The sequence below is a fragment of the Mobula hypostoma genome, chromosome 17 (assembly GCF_963921235.1).
Source record: "Mobula hypostoma chromosome 17, sMobHyp1.1, whole genome shotgun sequence".
NCBI lineage: Eukaryota > Metazoa > Chordata > Chondrichthyes > Myliobatiformes > Myliobatidae > Mobula > Mobula hypostoma.
In genome coordinates, this window is record NC_086113.1 from 42,604,035 (window position 1) to 42,621,004 (window position 16,970).

Sequence of the window (16,970 nt, forward strand, 5' to 3'; positions counted from 1 at the left end):
TTACAAACCAGGAAAAAATGTTTTTCGATTGCACTCCAACAAAAAAAGTATTATGCAATTGAATTTCCAGGCAATGGCTGAATATAATTTTTTTTTTGAAAAGAAGACATGGAAATTAGCAAACAGTCTTTTCCCCATACTACAATACTTTCTACTGTTGCAAACTGAACCAACTCTGGAAATCAGCAAATATCTGTAAATTTATAACAATGCTCAAATGAAACCTATGAGCAACTAATCTATAAAGAACCAATAATTCTATTATATAACATTGATAGGTATTGCGGATATGCTCCTTTATCCACATTAAAGTGCGTTCAGATGCAAACCTAAAAAGACATTGTGAAGAAGCAAATTCTTCTTTCGTTTCAAGTTCTCCTTATTTAAGAGAGGAAAATTAGTTATGAATATACTTGGATGAACAGTGCGATTTCTATGCGAGTTTCACAAGAAAGAATTATGTAAAATTTACTCAGGCTAGAAGATGAAGGATATAGACCAAGTGTTGTCAAATAGGAGTAGCTTGGGACTAGCACTGTGGTCAACATAGACGAGTTGAACCAAAGGACTTGTTTCCATGACTCAAACTCATATGCATGCATAATTAAATGAGCTCTTACAGTAGTGGATTTTTTTTTAGATTATGAAGACACGTAGTCCTCTTTTATTGTCATTTAGTAATGCATGCATTAAGAAATGATACAATATTTCCTCCGGTGTGATATCACAAAGCACAGGACAGACCAAGACTGAAAAAACTAACAAAACCACATAATTATAACATATAGTTACAACAGTGCAACAATACCATAACCCGATGAAGAACAGTCCATGGCACAGTAAAAAGTTCAAAGTCTCTCAAATGTCCCACATCTCACGCAGACGGGAGAAGAAAGAAAAACTCTCCCTGCCATGTCCAACCACAGTCCGACTCTGAGTCAGCTGAAAACTTTGAACCTCCGATCAGCTCTCCGACACCGAGTACCGAGCACCATCTCTATCCGAATGATTCAACCTCAATCTCGGTCGTCAAAAGCAGGCAAAGCCGGGGATTTTGAGGCTTTCCCTCCGGAAGATTCTCGATCGCGCAGTAACAACAGCAGCGAACCTGCATTTCAGAAATTTCTCCAGATGTTCCTCTGTACTTTCACGTCCATCTCCATCAAATCAGAATTGTCCACGGCCCCTATTTAACAGATACGATATCATTTTCACTGGAGGGCTGCGTGCACACGGCGCGCTGCTCTCTCTCCTCCCGCCAATGATGGAAATTGCTATTTCAAGTAGTGCCCCTAAACTGGAGTGCCTCAGACACTTCAACAAACCATCCACTATCTCCATCAAACATCCAAGCACACTAGTGATGAAATAAAGATAGAAAATACTGGAAATACTCAGCAGGTCAGGCTGAATCCATGTGGATAGGAGACACTTTGTTTTAGATTTCTAGTGGCTGCAGTTTTTCCTATTTCCATCCTAGTGATAGAGCTGAACACCTCAGGAAAACATTATAGACTACCTAGTACCTCAAGGAAAGAAAAGAAGACAGTCTTACATAGACCATAGAGGCATTTAGTTAATTGATGAAGATATAATAGCTACAGTAGCACTAGTGGATATCTCCCTAACTGTAGACAAAACTTGCTCTTCAATTTTTCTCCCTTGTCTTTTCAGCTTTTCTCAGACCTTGTGAACAGCCTTGGTATCACTTTCCTATTTGTTGGATGTTATCTCCTGTGGCATAATTCTTCAACTGGAAACTCATCTCCCAGATTCCAGAAAGAGTAGAGATCTAACGTTAATATGGTGAGAGTGAGTTCTTTAAAGAGATGCATTTCCATTGTAAGTTGCCTTCTGCAGTCCCACAATAACCTCTTACGGTAGCTAGCAGCCCATTGAAAATATGGTCAGCATGCAGACCACCAACTGAATATTTATGATGTCCAGCAGTGAAAATAAACTGGACTTCAGAACAATGATGAGAGCAAGTTAAAACTACCCCATTGCATAATTTAGAACAGTTTTGAAAAGGTTTCTGTAGTTTTGCACTAACCACAGTAGTTCAACTTTTTTATTCTGTCATTATTCACCACTTGTAAGTATTAACTATGCATAGGAACTTGCACAAGCTTTTCAGGTTTAAAGCTTTAATTAAACCTACTAACCATTGACAAGTAGTAAAATAGAAACAAAGGAGTGAAACTATTTTTAACTGCAAAACGATTATCCTGTGTCAAGAACCAATTGGTGCTGTGTAAGCACATTATGACCAGCCAATAAGGTAGTAGAGGGCCATTTCCTGTATCGCAGTAAGTCTTATTCAGAGAAACCAATACTCAGTATAATGCTAACGGATTAAACTGAATACCTGGCCAGAAAAGGACAAAACATTTACTTTTCATTTTACAGAATGGCATCCAGTTATACTGCTAGGTATCTTCAAATGAAACTGAAGGACCCAAGGAGAGCTGCACGCCAGTCTGCAGAAGGTAAAACTCTAATAATTCTCTCATTGAAAAATGTTGCTACTTTTACCATTTGCAAAGTATTGAAAAATATGATGTATTTTGTGATAATTGCATAGTTATTTATTAAATTCATATCTTTCCTGCAGGAGTTCAGAAGATACGAACAATAAATTATTTGTTCCATGTACTTTACAGAATAAGTACAAAAACAATGTTACTGCAAAATAAAATTCATTAACAAAATAGTTTATTCCAAACAATCAGGAAGAAAATTATCGATAAAAGAAATAAGGTGTTTGGTTCATAAATAATGTTAGGCAAAAGAGCTTTATTTGAACTCGTACCCTTCAAACATGTAATTTCTTTTGCAACACTAAAGAAAAATTGTGCCAAGCGCTAAGTTTCTTTGTACCACATCTATTATTAGCTTTCATCTAAGGAATATGTCCTGTTAATTCTGCTTTTGTGGCTGAGCTCTACTTTTGCTATCAGATTTGCACAAGATAGCCTTTTCACAGAACTCTTTCCGGCTTGTGGTCGGAGGCAGAGGAAACAGTCAGTGATGAGAATTGAACAAGAAGAGGGCGAACCTAACCACATAGCTATTTCTGGACCTTTTTTTAATGCATTCAAATGAAAAACTAAGAAAGCATGCAACTTCTCTATTTTACCATTATGAGTTGCTCATCTTAGTCCCTTCAGCAGCATGCCCTCAAAACTTGTAAATAGAGAGTCAGGGTCATAAATAACTAAGACTTGACCATCAACATGATGGAGTGATCCATTAACCAGAAACCTACCTGTAGAATTTATATAAATATTGTGGCTACAGGAGCAAGTTAGTGTCCTGACACAGTCATTATAAAGTTGACCTTGGGCTGTAGAGGCTCAGTCACTAGGGATATTTAAGAAAAGAGACTGACAAATTGACAAAACCTTTACCTTCTTTCTAAAATGTGCTGCCCAGAAATAGATAACAAATTTCCATTTGCTAAATGGCGGTGGCCAAATGGCTCTTTGGTAGAGGGTAATGATTTTATCCCTCTACTTATAAAACCCAGGATTTTTATCCATTTTTAACCATTTCATCGATATGCCCTGTCTTTCCAACAAAATATGAATGGTTACTCTTTTTCTATTTTCTATGGTTTCTATTTTCTTGTACTTACTTTAGAATTTTGTCCCCTGTTTCTATTGCCTCTTGATGTTCTTACCAAAATGTAATACTTTACATACACCTACAGTGCCTGTCCAGTTGACCAGCCTGTCCATATCTCCTTGAAATAAAATAGAATGGAGAGTCTCTGACCCAGTATGTTAATCTGTCTCTATTTTCACAGACTCTATCTGACCTGTTGTGTTTTCTCAGCATTTTCTATTTATTTTAAGTTTCCTACTTTTATTTAATTCTTGAAATCTTTTATTATCCATAGAGTTACACCTCCAAATTTTTCAGTGACATGCAAACAACTCTAAGTATTATGGCAACACACATCAAATTTGCTGGTGAACGCAGCAAGCCAGGCAGCATCTCTAGGAAGAGATACAGTCGATGTTTCGGGCCGAGACCCTTTGTCGTGTGTTGCTTGAATATCCAGCATCTGCAGAATTCCTCGTGTCTAAGTATTGTGTCATCTTTTGTTTTCTGTCAAAAGCATTTTTATACTTTTCAGGAATAGCACTATTTTGCTTGAAAGGCAACACACTACAGTGGACTCCAAACTGTCAACAGTGCCACAAAATGAAAAATGCCCAAATTACTGAGAAAATAGATTTTATGTGGTCTAACCAGTGATGTAGAAATTTCCAACATGATCAATTTGCTATTAGATTCTAGGCCTCATTTACAACTCATCCATAAGCACCTTAACCATCTTATTAATGTGCCCTCTAACTTTTAGAGTTTTTAAATCAGATACAAAAGGCTTACTTTTTAACCTATACATTTGAAAAATTGGTCATTTAATCAAAAGGTCAATACAATCAAAAAGTTGAGTTTCCACAAAGACAGGACAGCTCAGTCTTTTGAAGATGGAAGTGGTTGAGTATGCTCGGTGATTAACTCATCATGGTAGACAGAATGTGGCAGCTCTGTGTCAATCCTGCTCATCCATCCTGGAACATATAGCAGTCAAATGTCATCCATTTTATCTGCCAAGGGTATTTTCTGCCATCATACTGGTAGCAGTGTACATTCCACCTCAGGCCAACATCAGGCAAGCACTGGAGGAGCCAAGCACTGTGATTAGCTGTCATGAAACAGTGCACACGGATGCCTTCCCTGTCATTGCAGGGGATTTTAACCAGGCCAGCTTGAAGAAGTCTTTGAGCAACTACCACCAACATACCACTTGTGGAAGCAGAGGAGTTAACACACTTGATCACTTTTATACCATTAAGAACATTTACCGTTTCATCCTATGCCCACACTTAGGAAAGTCCAATCACCTGGCTGTACTTCTACTTCTGGCATATAGGCAGAGACTAACAGCCTCAGTGATAGGACCAAGAAGATATGGTCAAAGTAGGCGGAGAAGTACTTACAGGACTGCTTTGAGTCAGTAGTCTAAGCAATATTCAGGGATTCATCTTTGAATTTGACTGAATTCATCACATTTGTCATTGATTTCATCAAGACTTGTGTGGATGAGTGTGTGCCTTTGAGAATATACCAAATATACCCAAACCAAAAGCCGTGGATGAGCCAGGACATCCATAGTCTTTTGAGGGCTAGGTCTACGGCATTCAAGGCTGGTGATCCAGAACTATACAAGAGGTACAGGTATGACCTGTGTAAAACTATTCTAAGAGTGATAAAACAATTCTGATTGATGTTAGACGGAATCAGATGCATGTTAGTTCTGGTAGGGTTTATAGGCCATTACTTCCTACAAGTTGGAACCTAACATCATGAATGGCTGTGATTATTTACTCCTCAATGAACTCAGTGCTTTTATGCATGCTTTGAAAGGGGGAATAAGACTACACCTGTGCAAATCCCTGCAGCATCTTGTGACCCTGTGATGTCTGTTTTGGAGGGTGACTTCAGAAGAAGGTGAACACTCGCAAGGCCTCAGACCCTGATAGGGCAATGAAAGCCTGTGTCATCCAGCTGGTGGGACTGTTCACAGACATTTTCAATCTCTCACTGCTGCACTCGGAGGTTCCCACCTGCTTTAAAAGTGGCCAAGAACTACAGTGAGTTGCCTCAATGACTATTGCCCATTGCACTCGTATCTACTGTGTTGAAGTGCTTTGAGATCATGGCCAGAATCAACTCCTGCCCAAGCAAAGACCTGGACCCACTGCAATTTGCTTATCACCACAATAGGTTTACTGTGGATGCAATCTCAATGGGTGTTCAGTTAGCCTTGGATCACCTGGACAATAGCAATATCTACTTCAAGCTGCTACTTATTTATTACAACTCTTTGTTCTACACAATTATACCCTCAATTCTAAACAACAAACTCCAAAACCTGGGCCTCTGTGCTTCCCTCTGCAACTGGATCCTTGATTTCCTTACTGGGAGACCACAGTGAGTACAGATCGGAAATAACATCTCTTCAGTGACAATCAACACTGCCCACCTCAAAGAGGCATGCTTAGCCCACTGCTCTACTCTCTCTATACCCACCGCTGTGTGGCTAGGCACAGGTCCATCCATAAATTTGTCAATGCCACAACTATTGTTGGCAGAATTTCAGATGATGACAAGGAGGTGTATAGGAGCAAAACAGATCAGCTTGTTGATTGGTATTGCAACAACAACCTGGCAGTTAACATCAGTAAGACCAAGGAATTGGCTGTGTACTTCAGGAAGGGTAAGTCAAGGAAACATACACTAGTTCTTATTGAGGGATCAGTAGTGGAAAGGGTGAGAAGTTTCAAGTTCCTGAGTGTTGATATTGCCCAACATATTGATGCAACTACAAAGAAGGCACTTCAGCAGGTTTAATTCATTAGAAGTGTGAGGAGACTTGGTACATCACCAAATTTCTCCAGATGTTCTATGGAGAGCATTCTAAGTGGTTGCATCACCTTCTGCTATGGAGGGGCCACTGCACAGGATCTGAAAATGCTGCAGAAAATTGCAAACTCAGCCAGCTCCATCATGGGTGCTAGCCTCCCCAGCATCAAGCACATCTTCAAAAGATGCCTGAAAAAGGCAGCATGTCACCAGGTTCAGAGATGGCCTAAGTACAGAGCAAGAGACACTGAAGCGGGTCGATAGTTCACAGACTTTAATGTGAATAGAGTTAGAGAGAAAACAATAAATGCTAGGCCAAACAGGGCCGTTAACAAAAAATCTCAAATGGAAAACGAAGCCTACACTGCAACTGAAAGGAATAACTAAATATAAAATGAACACTGCTAGTCTTCAGAGTCAGTTGACTTGACAGTCCAATTTCTCAAGCAAGGCTGAATGTAAGCAGGAAGTGAAGCATTGCTGTGCTGGGTTCAAGTCTCGACAAGCACTGCAATGGAAAGAATGGAGTTAAATACTATCACAAAGAAATAATAATTAGCTGACACGTGCATATTCAAGAGTGCAATTGCCAAATCTGCTGTGCTGCAGAATCCTTGGTTGTGACACAGCATCCATAGTCAAGGACTCCATCAACCAGGACTTATTCTCATTGCTACTATCAAGGAAAGGCTACAGAAGTCTGAAGGCACTCATTCAACATTTCAGGAACAACTTCTTCCCTGTTGCCATCAGATTTCTGAATAGACAATGAACCCATGAACACTATCTCACTATTTTTTCTCTTCTTTTACACTACCTATTTAACTTTTGCATATACCTATTGTAATTTATAGTTTTTTATTACTTATTGCAATGTCCCACTTCCGCAAAACAACAAATTTCACAACATATGCCAGTGATATTAAACTTGATCCTGATTCTGCATTTACATTTAGGACGTGAGACATAAGACATAGAAGCACTTAGACCCTTCAAATCTGCTCCAACATTTCATCATGGGTGATTTATTTTCCTTTTCAACCCAATTCTCCTGCCTTCTCCCCATAACCTTTGACGGCCTTTAAATCAAGAAACTATCAACCTGATAGCTGAAATATACAAAATGACCTTATCTCCATTTCCGTCTGTGGTAATGACTTCCACAGATTCACCACCTTCTGACAAAATAAATTCCTCCTCACCTCTATTCTAAAAGAATGTCCTTGTAGTCTGAGGCTATGCCCTCTGGTCCAAAGCTCTCCCATCAATGGAAATATCCATAAAACAAAACAATGTTACTCTGGACCCAAGGTGCAAATCACATTACCAACAGTCATACACAGCACAAAGCACACAGAACAGATATAAAACAGCAGAAAAATATAGTCATCCACAAAAAAATGTCGTCCAAGACCTTGAGTTCATGAATGATGCAGCAGTCTGCTTTAAAACCCCAAACAGCTTGTCTTCCACTGAGCGAACACTAGAGGACAGCAATGACTCCAGTATGTTCACCATGCCACACCATCTCTGGTGCTCTGGTGGAGTGCACTGACTCGAAAGTCTCTCTCCTGGGTGGCTGCAAGCAGGCAACACTGCAGTTTTAGGCCTAGTCCTCTCAACGACCGAGGCCAAGCAGCCCTACACCCCCCATTGTTTGCCAATAAATCAGTGAATTGGACTTGCAGCATTCCACATTAACAATGTCCAACAGGGTCTTGCGATCACCAGAAAAGTGACAGAGATGATTACTCGCTGTTAGACTGCACACTTCCTTTGCACACCCTTTTTTGACGATTTTCAGACACAGGTAACAGCCTCGCCCACACCAAATCTAGTGCCTTCAGTTTCTCTACCAATGAACAACTCGTTGATGGAGTAGAGCTGCAGTACTTTAAGTTCTTAACGTCCAGTGAGGTCTTGTGATTGTAAAAAATACCATAACACCTTTGGTTGTTGGTCCCGGAGAAGTCACTATGTCCAATCATGCTGCCATCTTATTCTGCTGCTTCCTAAACTCATACTGAGCTGGTCAATTTCATCAACTTGGTCTCCAACTTCCACCCTACCTTCAAATTTACTCTCTCTGTCTCTGACACCTCACTCCCCTTACTCGATCTCTCTGTCTACTTGTATATTTAATAAACCTACTGACTAACAGCAAACTTGACTATATCTCTTCCCATCCTGTCACTTGTAAAACTACTATTCTCTTCTCTCAGTTCCTCCGTCTTCACCACATCTGTCAGACAATAAGACATAAAATCAGAACTAAGCCATTCAGCCCATTGAGTCATTCCATCATGGCTGACCCATTCATCTCGCCATAATCTTTGATGTCCTGACCAATCAGGAAACTATCAATTTTTGCTTTAAATATATCCACAACTGTCTGTGGCAGAGCATTCCACAGAATCACTACTCTCTGGCTAAAAAAATTCCTCCTTAACTCTGTTCTAAAGGGTCACTCCTCAATTTTGCAGCCATGCCTTCTAGTTCTGGACACCCCCACCATAGCAAACATCCTCTCCAGATCCACCTTACCTAGTCTTTCAACATTCAGTAGGTTTCAATGAGAGCCTCACGCATTCTTCTAAATTCCAGTGAGTACAAACCCAAAGCTGCCAACTGCTCCTCATATATTAACCCCTTCATTTCCAGAATCATCCTCGTAAACCTCCTCTGGACTCCCTCCACTGAACACACATCCTTTCTGAGATATGGGGCCCAGAACTGTTGACAATACTCCAAGTGCAGCCTGACTAGTGTCTTCAAAAGCCTCAGCATTATTCTTTGTTTTTATATCCTATTTCCCTTGAAATGAATCCAACATTGCATTTGCCTTCTTTACTACAGACTCAAACTGTAAATTAACCTTCTGGGAGTCTTCAACAAAGACTCTTAAGTCCTTTTGCACCTCTGATGTTTGAATTCTTTCCTCATTTTTGTTCCTTTTACAAAAATGCATTATCATACATTTCCCAACACTGTATTCCATCTGCCACTTTTTTGCCCATTCTTCTAATTTGTCTAAGTCCTTCTAAAATCACAATGCTTCCTCAGTACTATCTACCCCTCCACCTGCCTTCGTATCATCTGCCAACTTTGACACAAAGCTATCAATTCATTATCTAAATCATTGACAAACAATATGAAAGGTAGCAGTCCCAGTGCTGACCCCTGCGGAACACCACTAGTCACTGGCAGCCAACCAGAAAAGGCCCCCTTTATTCCCACTCACTGCCTCCTGCCTGTCAGCCATTCCTCTATCCATGCCAGTATCTTTCCTGTAATGCCATGGGATTTCATCTCGTTAAGTAGCCTCACATGTGGCACCTTATCAAATGCCTTCTGAAAATCCAAGTAAATGACATCCACTGTCTCTCCTTTGTCCACCCTGCTTGTTACTTCCGTGAAGATCTCTAATAGATTTGTCAGGCAAGATTTCCCTTCACAGAAATCATGCTGACTTTGACTTATTTTGTCATTAGTCTCCAAGTACTGTACCCCAAAACCTCATCCTTAATAATAGACTCCAACAGTCTTATAACCACTGAAGATAGGCTGACTGGCCTATCATTTCCTTTCTTTTGCTTTCCTCCCTTCTTAAAGAGTGGACTGACATTTGCAATTTTCCATTCTTCCAGAACTATGCCAGGATCAAGTGATTCTTAAAAGATCTTAACCAATACATCTGCTATCTCTTCAGCACCCTCTCACCCGTCCAACGCCCCCCCCCCCACATCTCTCGTCTTTCTGGAGGGATCACTCTCTCTGTGACTGCCTTGTCCATGCATCCCTCCCCACTGATCTCCCTCCTGGCACATATCTCTACAAGCAGGACAAGTGCTAGACCTATCCCTTCACCTCCTCTCTCGCTATCATTTAGGGCCCCGAACAGTCCTTCCAGTTAAGGTGGCACTTCAAATGCAAGTCCGTCGGGGTCATCTATGGTATATTATGCTCCCAGTGTGGTCTCCTCTACATCACTGATTGGAGGACCACTCCATCAAGCACCCTTGCTCCATCTGCCACAAAAGGCGAGATTTCCTGGTGGCCACCCTTTTTAATTCTACTTCCCATTTACATTCTGACATGTTGGTTCATACCTCAGCTACGGTCATAATGAGGCCACCCTCAGGTTAGAAGGGCAACCAATCTTGATGGCAGAAACATTGATTTCTCTACAATATTTTCTCTCCTCTTTTCCCTTATCTCTTTTTCCATTCACCATTCTGGCTCCCCCTTACCCCTTCTCTTTCCCTCACCTGCACATCATTTCTCTCTGGTGCTCCTCCTCCTTCCCTTTCTCCCATAGTCCACTCTCCTCTGCTATCAGATTCCTTCTTCTTTAGCCCCTTATTTTTTCCACCTATCACCTCCCAGACTCTCACTTCATTCCCCCCTTTTCCACACACCCACCTTCCCCCTTAAGTGGTTTCACCTATTACCTGCCACTTTGTACTCTTACCCCTCTGTCACCTTCTTATTCTGGTTTTTTCTTCCTTCCTTTCCAGTCTTAATGAATGGTCTTGTCTTGGCCTGGCCTGCTGAGAGTTTCCAGCACTTTGTGTCTGCTGCTCTGGATTTCCAGCAACTGTAGATCTTTTGTCTTTATTATTTATCTTCAGACCTTTCAGCTTCCCATGCACTTCTCTTTAGTAATTGTGACTACTCTTTCTTCTGTCCCCTGACACTCTTGAATTTCTTTCAGGCTGCTGGTGTCTTCCACAGTGATTGGTGATGCAAAATACTCCTTCAGGTCATCTGCCATTTCTTTGTTCCCCATTACCAGCTTTCCCACATCATTTTCTAGTGATCCAATGTCCATTCTTGCCATTCATTTACTCTTTATATATCTGAAAAAATCTTCAGGTATCCACTTTTATATTAATTGGCTAGCTTTCCTTTATATTTCATCTTTTCTCTCCTTACTGTTTTTTGGTTGCCCTCAATCTTCTGTTCATTTTTAAAAGTATTCCAAACCTCCAGCTTCCTACTAATTCTTGCTATATTGTATGTCCTCTATTTTGCCTTTGACTTCCTTTGTCAGCCACATTTGCTTTATCTTCCTCTTAAAATGCTTCTTCTTCAGGATGAACTGATACTGCATCTTCCACATTACTCCCAGAATCTCCAGTTGTTGCTGCTCTTCCATCATCCTTGGTGGTGTCCCCTTCCAATCAACTTTGGCCAGCTCCTCTTTCATGCCTCTGTAGTTACCTTCACCCCACTGTGATACTGATATATCTGATTTTAATTTATCCTTCTCAAACTGCAGGATGAATTCTACTATAGTATGATCACTGCCTCCTAACACTTCCTTTGCCTTAAACTCCCTAATCAAATCTGTTTCATTACATAGCACCTAATTTAGTTTTGCCTTTTGCCTAATGGGCTCAATCACAGGCTGCTTTAAAAAACAATTTTGTAGGCATTCTGCACATTTCTTCTCTTGGGATCCAGCACCAATTCTGTGTCAATTTGCATGTGGTTCCAGTAATAATCCAGAAATTATTACCTTGATCCTGTGTTTTAATTTAGTCCTTAGCTGTTAAATTCCCTGAGCCGAACCTCTTGTTCTTATCACATCATTGGTATCCACATGCACCATGATAACTCAATCTTTCCCCGCCCACTCCAAATTCCTCTACAGCTCAGAGGAGATGTCCCGAACCCAGGTACTAGGTAGACAGGCATCACAGCCTTCGGGACTCTTGATTCTTGTAACAGAGAATTATGTCTATATCCCTGGCTATACTATTCCCCAATTACAACTACATTTCTCTTTTCTCCCTCCTCTTGAATTGCTTCCTGAACCACAACGGTTCCTCACCCTCACTGTAGCCCCCATTCTCCTTCTCACAGGTTACAAGGATCTTAGCCCAGGTGAGCAAGCTCAAGGGCTGAGGCTCCTCCAGGGCTACTTTTTAGATCCCCTGAGATGCCTCATTTGCACTCACACCCTCTTGTCCCTGGTCACAGAAACATTTTGAAGTAATTAATTAATAGGTATGATTGACTTCTGGAACACAGTGTCCAGGTAGCACTCTCCTTCCTTGAGGCATTGCAATGTTTGAAGCTCAGATTCCAGGTCATCAACTTTGACCCCGAGTTCCGCGAGCAATGAACACTTGCTGCAGATGTGGTATCAGGGACCACAATGGGTTCACCAGCTCCCACATCATGCTCACCTGATCCTAAATTCCTACTTTATTTAATTAGTTGTAATTTGGTATTTTTTTAGTTAACTACTATGAAAAAAAACACCTTTTCTTATCTGCTTCCTATGCTTCCTTGCTTCCTTGCCAAAACCTCAGGCCTTACAATCCTACACTGGCCCACTCACACAATGGCTGATCCAAAATAACCTCAGTGACCTTGGCCTACGCTTCTTCACACTGAAGCCTCTGGAGCAAAGACTCAGGTCCCCACCCTAACTCTACACTCCAAGAATAGCTGCTGCATTTAAACCTCACTTCTTTTAATTTGCCCAAATGACTTGCTCTTTTCAATTGTTCCTGCTCTTGCACAGATCTCGCTCTTGCTACTCCAAGGTGAAATTTATAGCAACAAGACTTGCTATTTTCAGTGCATTCCACTCTTGTATAAATCTTGAACTCACTACTCCAAAGTGAATCATAGAAGCTGGTGAGTTTAAGGAAGAGAACAATGATATGCAGGGGCATAGCAACATTACAAAGGAGAAGATAATGGAGGTGTTGAAATACACACAGATGGATAAATCCTATGGTACTGTACATCTTGGGCTGTTATGGGAGGCAAGGAGGGAGATTTCTGAGGCTTGAAAGAGATTTTCATGTCTTCACTAGCCACAAGTGAGATATAGAAAGAATGGAGGATATCTAATATTGTTCCTTTATTTAATATTGACAGCAGGGATAAGCCAGGAAACTGGAGGTTGATGAGCCTTACATCGGTGCTGGGAAAGTTGCAAAGGAATTCTGAAGGGCAAGATTTATTTACATTTGGAAAGCCGAAGACTGATTAGGGATAGGCTTTGTGTATGTGCAATCCTTCCTCATGAAATTAATTGAAGCTTTGAAGGGCTAACCAAGAAAAGTGACAAGAGCAGGTTCATAGATGTTGTCCAAATGGACTTTAGTAAGGGTTTGACAAAGTTCCAGATGGTAGGCTAGTCAAGAAGGTAAGAACACTTTGGGATCCAGTGTGAGTTAGCAAATTGAATGCAAACAAACATAAAATACTAGAGGAACTCAGCAAATCAGGCAGAATCTATGGAGGGGAATAAACAGTCGTCGCTTTGAGTGAAGATCTTTCATCAAGACATGTTTACCTACAGTATCTCTTGTGTTTAAAATTAGATACAAAGTTGGCTTGGTAGTAGGAGGCATACAGTGGTAGTGGAAGGTTGCTTTTTAGATTAGAGGCCTGACATCAGAGATATGCCACAGTGATTGATGCTGGGCCTTCTGTTGTGTGTCATATGTAGTAATGATTTGGATGAAAATGTAAGTGGTGTGATTAGTGAGTTTGCAAATTACTCTAACATAGATGGTATAGTAGCCAGTGAAGAAGATTATGGTCACATCAGGATATTCATCAACTGGGAAAATGGGCAAACCAATGCAAATGAATTTTAACTTGGATAAGTGTGGTGATGCACTTTAGAAAGTTATACCAAGGCAGGGCATAAACAGTGAATGGCAGGGTCCTTGGAAACAAAGTTGAACATAGATATTTTGAAGTTATTAGACGTAGTTCCTTGAAAATGGAAACACAGTTGAGGCTTTGAGGAAGGAATATTGCATGCTTGCCTTTATCAGTGAAGGCATTGAGTATAAAAGCTTTGTTCGTTTAACTTATTTAGAGATACAACATGGAACAGGCCCTTCCTGCTCAATGAACTGCACTACCAAGCAACCCACTTCTTTAATCTTTTCCTAATCACAGGACAATTTACAATGACCAATTAACCTATTGACTAGTGCATCTTTGGACTGTGGGAGGAAACCAGAGCACCAGGAAGAAACCTATGCGCACATGGGAAGGACGTACAAACTTTCTTACAGAGGACCTGGAATTGAACTCTGTACTCCGACACCCAAGATGTAATAGCGTTGCTAACCGCTATGCTTCCATAGCACCCCACATTGGAAGATTAAGATGTCATTTTTCATTTATACAAAATGCTAGTTAGGAACTTGGAAATTTGTGTATAGTTCTACTCACCACATTATAGGAAAGGCATGGTTAAGCTGGAGATGGTGCAGAAAAGATTCATGTATGTCATCCAGAATGCAGGCCATAGGTATCAGGGAAGATTCGATAGGCAAAGGATGCTGAGAAGTAACAATATAATATACCGAGAAACACAGGCAGGGTAAAAAGCCAGTGTCTGTTTTCCATGGTAGGGATGTCTAACACATTGGTTTAAGGTGAGAAGGAGGATGTTTAAAGGAGAAATAAGGACAAATTTTTTCACATAAAGAATAGTTGGCATCTGGAATGAACTGCCAGAGGAAGTTGTGGTGGCAGGAACAGTAACAACATTTTAAAGATGTCATGACAGACACAGAGTAAATGAACATGCCATAAAGGGGTATATAATTAATGCAAGCAAGTAGAGATAAACATGATGGTCATCGTGGATGTGGTGAGCTGAGAGGCAGTTTCTATGCTCAAAGTTCAAAGTAAATTTATTATTAAAGTACATATACTATATGTCACCTGAGATTCATTTTCTTGCGGGTATTCATGGTAGATACAAAGAACATAGGATATAGAGGGTTATACTGTATAATTAATACAGTCAAGTATAGATAGGCATGATGGATAGTATAATTGCGGTGAGCTGAAAAGCTGTATGCTGTATAATTCTATGACTTTTTGCAAGTTGGGGGACTGAAGGAGCAGAATTTAAGAGAATTTACTGTACCTATGAGTGAAATTTCTGTTATGGTATTAAAATATGATTATTCTGCAAATGTTCAAATACAGGCCCAACTCAGAACGGCCTGATCCTATTTTCCAGGGCTCATTTTAAATGAAATCACATCTCCATTTCAAGTACAACTTGCAAACAAAAATGCTTATTCAAATGTCTGGAATGACACTTTTTGGCATGTCAACATCACTATGATGTTCCTCTGCAGAAATTACACATTTGTAGGCTCATAGTTTTGGCAAAGACTAGTATCATTTCTGTTGTATTTCTAATTTCTTCCTATTGAATTCTAGCTCCCAAACATTCCCCTATTTTGACATCCTGTCACATCATCCTGACGTACTTTTACCATTTTTATTTCAGTATTGCAGATTTTATATCATCTGCATGTTTTATAGTGCTTCTTCCTGTACCTGAGTAGAGATTATTTATGAGATCTAAAAGGGGATACAGAATTTAATCCTGAGAAGTACTGAAGTACTCAATCTCCACTTCAAAAAAACTATTGCTCATCCATTTCTCTCTATATATTATTGCCTTCCTGTTATTTCCACTGGCTTTCATTTTCTCATCAAGTTACTTTGACAATTTGTGGAATACCTCTGAAAAGCGAAACTTAAACATGAGGTAGAAAGAAATAAAAGTCTCCTTTGGAAGGCTAAGGTAGAAAGGGAAAGGAGATAGACACGGATTAGATTTGAATTAAGCTCTGGCACTGGTTTGGGACATTTCGAATAAATAATATGTCCCTGTTTGTAAGTTCCACACAGCTTTCCGCTATCCCTGACTCCCTAACTCAGTCACTATGTTCCAGGTCTTGACTTTTAAACTCATTGCCCTATACTTCAAGAACCAGACTTCTGCTCGTAATCAAACCTCCATTTTTCATTGGGTCTTGGATCTTTGTAAATATTTGCTTATGTAGCTTCTTATCAACCACTGAAATTTTCAATCCTCTTTCCCACATGAATTTAGTTTAACTTAGTTCGCGACATTATTCCATAAACATTTAGTTTCCAGTACAAGAGAAAGGTATCTGATTAAATTAATTAATCAGTCTCTCTTTGTAGGTTCTGCATAATTTGCTTTCAAGTTGAGCATTAAAACAAGAATTAGTAAGCAAAAAGGCTAATCATCTAACAAATATGCATTCAGTAGCTACACCAGCAGGAGATCCATAAGTCTGAAGCAAAATACTGTTCACATCTATTAATAACCTATATGACTGCAGATTTGATTTTATATAAACTGATGAATTAGAGAACAATGTGTAATCAAAATGTTCTTTTTCCCATTCATTATCATGATTGAGAAAATGTGATGAAATCCATTAATACTTAAGCAACATTTGGGAATACATTTCATTCACTCTCCCTAACATGGCCAGTGCTATTAACTAACATGCACAATTTCGGTTATCACAAGCACTTATGCTAGTTACCACAGCAACAAGAATCAAGTGCAGTAACACTTGTGTTATTATTATGAGAGAGATAGAATCCTGTCATTTCTGGCAAGGAAGTATGCTTGTTTAGATGCAGAAAGGGCTTTATGTAGTGAATTATATGACAGCATTTTTTTCAGTTCTGTACAATGCTGAAAA

General features: G+C 40.0%; 1 protein-coding gene across 1 annotated transcript in view; it reads left to right on the forward strand.

Moving 5' to 3' along the window:
- Window positions 1-2,363: 2,363 nt before the first annotated feature.
- The window catches only part of LOC134357727 (genetic suppressor element 1-like), a 277,583-nt gene continuing 262,976 nt past the window's right edge, over window positions 2,364-16,970 (forward strand). Inside the window, exon 1 of the mRNA XM_063069351.1 lies at window positions 2,364-2,489. Within this exon, the coding sequence (XP_062925421.1) occupies window positions 2,411-2,489 (79 nt within the window). The 5' untranslated portion in view covers window positions 2,364-2,410. The remainder of the gene's footprint in view (window positions 2,490-16,970) is intronic.